Genomic DNA, 6673 nt, shown 5'->3' on the forward strand with positions numbered 1-6673 from the left:
TGCATTTTCAAGAACACTTGATCTTTGTATGGAATGAGACAAACTTTGAATGTTGTTGAACAGACAAGAGCAAAGGGTAGTGCATGTAGTGGTGACTTTAAATTTCTGGTTATTATAAGAAGGGTTTCAACTCTTTGGAACAGATCTTCCAAGTTCCTGACAACAATGGGTTCGATGTTGGATAAATTTATGTGGGCACTTCTTGTTGAGTGCATATTCCTGTCTGGTTTATCTCATTCTGGACAAGGTAAATGCTTTGTTGTGAACTACGACTTTTCCTTTTCAAATTTTTTTGTGAGTCCCATATTGTTGCATTCGTAGAGTCTGTTTGGAACTTTTTTCACCTCATGCATTTGTTTTTGTTTCTCATGTGTCCATGCAGCTTCGAAGTACGCATTTGTAAGAGAAGCAACATCTGCTCCACCATTTTTGTCTTATGACTACATTGTGATTGGTGGAGGAACAAGTGGGTGTCCCCTTGCAGCAACTCTCTCACAGGGTGCAAGAGTTCTAGTCCTGGAAAGAGGAGGTTCTCCTTACACAAACCCAGAGCGAATCAACCTAAAGAACTTTGTCCATTCCCTGGCTGACATAAGCCCTTCATCGTTTTCCCAACCGTTCATATCCACAGATGGGGTACTCAATGCGAGGGCTCGTGTTCTGGGTGGTGGCTCTGTCTTGAACGCAGGGTTCTATTCAAGGGCTAGCTCTGACTTCATAAGGATTTCTGGTTGGAATGAATCTTTGGCTGAGGAATCTTATAAATGGGTCGAAAGAAAGGTGGTTTTTGAGCCCCCTATGCTGCAGTGGCAGTCAGCAGTGAGGGATGGGTTGGTGGAAGTAGGTGTGTTGCCTTATAATAACTTTACTTATGATCACTTAAATGGGACTAAGATTGGAGGGACAATTTTTGATAAGAAGGGTAACAGGCACACTGCAGCTGATTTGTTAGACTATGCTGATCCCAACAAAATTTCTGTTTATCTCCATGCCACAGTGCAGAAGATACTATTCAGATATAACACAGGTAAGGAGAAGAAAATAACATAAAATTATTAGTTTTGTAAGGTGGATTGGTTCTGTGATGAAATTTAACAAACTTGGCTTCCTTGTTTTCCTTATTGTATAGTAAGAGTGATGGCAATGCGTTTGAGCATTCTTTTTTTACAGGAAAAAGAAGACCAGAAGCTTATGGAGTAATGTTCGTAGATGCATTGGGAGAGATGCATAGAGCATACTTAAACAGAAAAGGAAAGAATGAGATAATTTTATCAGCTGGAGCAATTGGGAGCCCACAGTTGCTGATGCTGAGTGGGATTGGTCCTGCTAAACATCTGCAGGGTCATGGAATCACGGTGGTTTTGGATCGGCAATGGGTGGGTCAAGAGATGGCAGATAATCCAATGAACGTTCTAGTGGTTCCTTCCCCTTTGCCTGTAGAAATCTCTCTGGTCCAAACAGTGGGGATCACAAAGTCTGGTAGCTTCATCGAAACAGGCAGTGGATTAAGTTTGGGACATTCTTGGTCTGAAAGACTGCAAAAGATTTTTGAATTTGTGTCGAACCAGGTCAGTGTCCCATATGCTGCTTGCTTTTTGAACTTGAATGTTTACTAATAAGAATGCTTTTGTTCTGAAATTTGTTGTTGTTTGAAGTCGGGTCAGCCTTCGACGATTTCCTCAGAAAACAAGCAGAGGGTTTCGGACTTTGTTAGATTTTTAACGGGTTCAACTCTGAAAGGAGGAATCATCATTGAAAAGATCACGGGACCACGATCCACAGGTCATTTGGAGCTGATAACCACAAATCCCAATGATAATCCATCAGTTACCTTTAACTATTTCAAGGATCCAGAGGACTTGAGAATCTGTGTTGAAGGCATGAAAACCATCATTGATGTGATAAACTCAAAAGCGTTATCAAAGTTCCGGTACCCCAACTTGCCGGTCCATGCTCTGATGGAGTTGATGTTGCTGATACCAATGAACTTGAGGCCAAAGCATGCTAATGCTGCTCATTCTTTACAGCAGTATTGCAGAGACACTGTGCTAACAATTTGGCATTACCATGGAGGGTGTCTCACTGGTAAAGTAGTTGATCATGATTATAAGGTTATTGGGGTCGAAGCTCTCAGGGTAATTGATGGATCCACCTTTTATCGCACACCTGGGACTAATCCTCAAGCCACTGTCATGATGCTTGGAAGGTAAACAATTATTGGAATACTTGTGATTTGATATTGATAATAATAATAATAACAATGATTTAGTAACTTATTTTTGTCAATTTGATACAGGTACATGGGAGAAAAAATTATAAACAAAAGAATCTTCGGTGGACAGAAAAGTGAAGGGATCAATTGAGTGCATATTTTCTGCTGTTTCTTATCAGTGTGCTGTGTAGTATTTGGGTTGTCACTTAGATCTCTTTCTCTTTTCTTCAGAATGCTGTATCTGTTTATAGGACAACATTTGCACCTGTTATTTTTTTTCTATTATAATATTGTTATCTCAGTAATATAATTGCAATTTGATACAAAAAATTGGAGAGAAATTGTTTAATCCCTTTTAAAGTTAGAGCATGATGACATACTGAATTAATATTCCCACACAGTCCACTAAATAAACAAAATTAATATAATTAAATAACTTCTGTTTCTTTTTTCTCTTTAAGATTGGTTCACCTTGTCTTATTAATGACTTTGGATGGAGTCTAAAACCAAAAACTAAATTCACAGTCATAGCATAAATGAAGTCAGAATTGCAAGATTTATGATACCAAAAAATATCTTCAAAAAATTCTCTGTCTTTATGGTCCAAGTAAAGATGACCATTATCTTAATTTCAAAGGACACATGTAACACTTAAAATGGTGGCTGGACTAATAAACATTAGAAAACAAGTTGTTGCATTCACAACATAGTTTAAGTAAGAGAAAGAGACATTAGCATATGCTCTGCAACATGTGGTACCCCAACCCCATGGCACCTTCATGAAATGGAAGAAGCATCTAACTTTCACCTACTTTCCCCATTTTTACTAAAAAGCAGGTGAGATAGAGAAAGAGGATGACCTGTTTCTCATGAAGGGAAATCACCCTCAAATTCCTTGAAGAATATTCACAGCATAAGCCTTAAGCATATGCTTTTGATTATTAGTTTATTCCATGTCCTGGGATTATAAATTGCTATGTTCATGGAACGTTGTTGTGCAACAGCAGTGAATAAGCAAATCAGTCATAGGGCTTCTCTTTGTTGGCAGGAAATGACATGATCATCTCATGAAATATCTTGCCAAAGGAGAGTTGCCCTGTTGCTGCTTTAGCTTAACATGTAATCTTCTACGCTATTCGGTGCATATCATCATTCACTCCATTGAAGAGACCACTGAACCAGTATGCAAGGATCACACAAGTGACTTCGTCTTCTTCTTCTTCTTCTTTAGTTCCACAAGTTTTTATTTTTTTAAGGAAACATAATGTAACAACATAGTTCGATATAGTTGATGGATACATATGTTTCCTTTATTGTTCACTTGTAGAACACTTAAGGTAGAGAAAAACTTACTGAGATTATATGGTCTCATAATAACTCCAAGATGTTCTTCTTTGATTAACATATGATTTTGCAATTCAAGAATGCTTTCACTTTCTCTTGTATCTATCTCAGATGTCAATTATAGTACATCATGCATAAATTAAAGGATTAACTAATTAATTAATTAATTAACCATATAAATCAAAATCCTAAAATAAGAAAGAAACTGAAAGTATCCCTAAAAACTCCAATGACAAAAGAATGTATAAACCAAATCGCCAAATACATCAATCCAAATAGCACTTTTCTTTGATTAAACATGTAAAACTCGAAAACATGCTCATTAATATCAAATCTTAGTAATTACTTTAATGAATGTTTAAAGCGAACATGATAATAATTCCAATAAATATAATTTAATCTTTTAATTTAATTTTTAACGATAATGGGTTAATCTACTCCTATATTAAAGAACACAACACATGAATAAAAAATGAAAGTTGATTTTTTGACACCATAAAAGCTATTTGACAACTGTCAGAGATAAAATAGTGAATAAAAAAGTAATAATTTTTATATTTATATAATAATAAAATAATAAAAAAATTATATTATAACAACTAAATTTTGACAATTTTATTTTATAACCTTTTATCATTTTTTAAGTGAATTTTTCATTTTTTTATATTTTAAATCCATTTAAACTATGTCAAGTTGTAAAAAAAAATTTATCAAAAAATAATAATTGGAAGGATATATTTCTTTTAATGTCAAAGTAATGTGGTCCATAAAAAATAACGAAAACAATCTAAACTTACACTCAAACCTTATTCACATAAAAAGTAAGAACATAACTAATGAGAACTAAGAAAAATAGAAGTTGCAGACTTGATGAGGTTGGAAACATTGAAAGCAAACACAAACATAAAAGTAAGAAGAAGGCTTATTCCAAGAACCTTGATGTCTTTATCAATAAACCTTTTGGACCGTCCAAATCAGGAATCTGCTATGATTTGTGTTCTTGCTCTGTCAAGTTGTGAAGGGTTGCTAGAAATGCTGAATTAACATTACACTTTGGTTAAACATAATTAGTATACGGTAATGTAATATAATATGAAGTATAAATTAAATATAATCACAATATATTATCGTCACTCCAACTATTGTATAACATTTCTATAACTCTTTTCTTCTTTTTCTATTTCAACATTTATCTTATTTTACAATTTTTTTTATTCTTGTCTTTCAAAGTCTATTCTTATTGTAAGATATGTTGTGAAAAAAGTATTGGTAAAATAGCGTTATACTATCACTAATTTGATTCTTTTTACTAGCAATATATATTTTTATGATGAAAAAAATGAGGGTTTTTTTTTTTTACTTAAAATAGTCTATTTTTATAACAATGTTATTGATGCAGAATATTTTCTAATTTTATAAATGATTAATTTTATCATAAAATTGGATTGGATTAATTGAATTTTACACTGATTTTTTATCAAATTATTTGAATTTCACTGATTGCATTTGAGTAGTCAAACACGTCCATCCAAATTATATATATATATATATATATATATATATATATATATATATATATATATATATATTTCTAAACTGTTCCAGTATTGCTATGTTAGTATCCTCTAAAATATATGGACATATATTAAGCCTTTAATAATTTCGTAAAGTTATAAGACATTTATATGCACATGCTGCTCAAAGTAAATTATCTCACAACAGATAATGTTAAAGTAGTACAAAAATTCATTCATTATTTTTTTAAAGCCATTAGTTAAAAAAAAAAATTATTATAATTATAATTGTTTACACATATAAAATGTTGATGAATAAATTTATCATAATTGGTGCTACTGTACATGCAACTATTTTATGATTAGAGATTATGATTCGATTAACAATTTATTAGATAATATATTTAGAAATGTGATAAATCACATTTTAATTAGGAATTAGATTTTGACATTTTTTATTTGTATATTTATATTTTAAAATTTTCATAATTTTAGTTTTTATATTATAAATGTAGATTTTCACATTTTTGGTTTATATCTTTAAAATATACCATGAGTACATGAGGACATTGCAATATATGTCATACAATTTCAGCCAGTTTATTCAACAAACACAAAACATCCACGAGGTTTAGCACATCCTACATATAATAAGTAAAAATTTAACTTGGGGTAAATATTTAATACAGGGGACAGTAAAGTTATTTTTAGTATCTATTCCATTAACAATCGTGGCTTTTGTTATCAAATATAATTATATATTTGAGTATGAGTCAATATTTTTAAACCGGATGTTTTAGTCTAATACACTATTAAAAAATTTCATATTATATTGATTTTTTTTATAAATTTATTAAAATAATTTATAAAAAAAATTTATTTATGTTGTTTTTCTAAAAATTTTAATTGGTAGATAATTCCTTCGTAGATAATTATTTCTTACAAAATTATAAAATTCGTAATCTGTAATTTTTTTATAAGAATATTTATAGATATTTCTTTAAAAAAATTTAAAACAAAATTAATAAAAAATATTAATTTTTTTAGTAGTGAAATAATATACCCAAATTTTCATTCGGTGGTTTTTCATTGTTTATAATCAAAAACAAAGGTTAAAATGTCAACCGTTGATTCCTAAGTTGGTGGTAGATAAAAGTTGAAGAGAGGGTTGATGAATAAATAAAGTTGTTTGTTTGATGCATACATTCAATTTTTTTTCTTCTTTTAATTCCTTCATTGTTTTTAGTCTTTATACATTCTATTTATATATTCTTTTCAGTTTATGCGACTCTGAATGGTAGGAATTGAGGAAAAGTAAAAAAAGAAAAACAATATGCATATATGGAAGAACTTCTGTAGATAATTTTTTAAGTATAATCATGAAAAAGTAAAATTTATAACATTAAATGATTAAATAAACCACACATAAATAAATATTTTAGGGTGAGAATGAAAAGCTAATTCAGACAAGAAACTTAAATAACATACTAGATTTAGGAAAAAAAAAGTAAAAAAATGAAAAAAAAGTGAAAATAACTTTTAACATAAGTTTGAATTAATTTCTTTATAAATTAATTTATAAAAGTTCTCTCATCACTCCACC

General features: G+C 30.7%; 1 protein-coding gene across 1 annotated transcript; it reads left to right on the forward strand.

The window, feature by feature from the left end:
* LOC114192811 (protein HOTHEAD-like) lies at window positions 1–2470 on the forward strand. The gene is made up of 5 exons (XM_028082632.1): window positions 1–247; window positions 383–1027; window positions 1171–1568; window positions 1656–2206; window positions 2297–2470. The coding sequence occupies exons 1-5, from the start codon at window positions 34–36 to the stop codon at window positions 2361–2363; spliced, it is 1875 nt and encodes a 624-aa protein (XP_027938433.1). The 5' UTR covers window positions 1–33; the 3' UTR covers window positions 2364–2470.
* Window positions 2471–6673: the final 4203 nt, after the last annotated feature.

This window comes from Vigna unguiculata, chromosome 7, assembly GCF_004118075.2.
Source record: "Vigna unguiculata cultivar IT97K-499-35 chromosome 7, ASM411807v1, whole genome shotgun sequence".
In the NCBI taxonomy this organism is placed as follows: domain Eukaryota; kingdom Viridiplantae; phylum Streptophyta; class Magnoliopsida; order Fabales; family Fabaceae; genus Vigna; species Vigna unguiculata.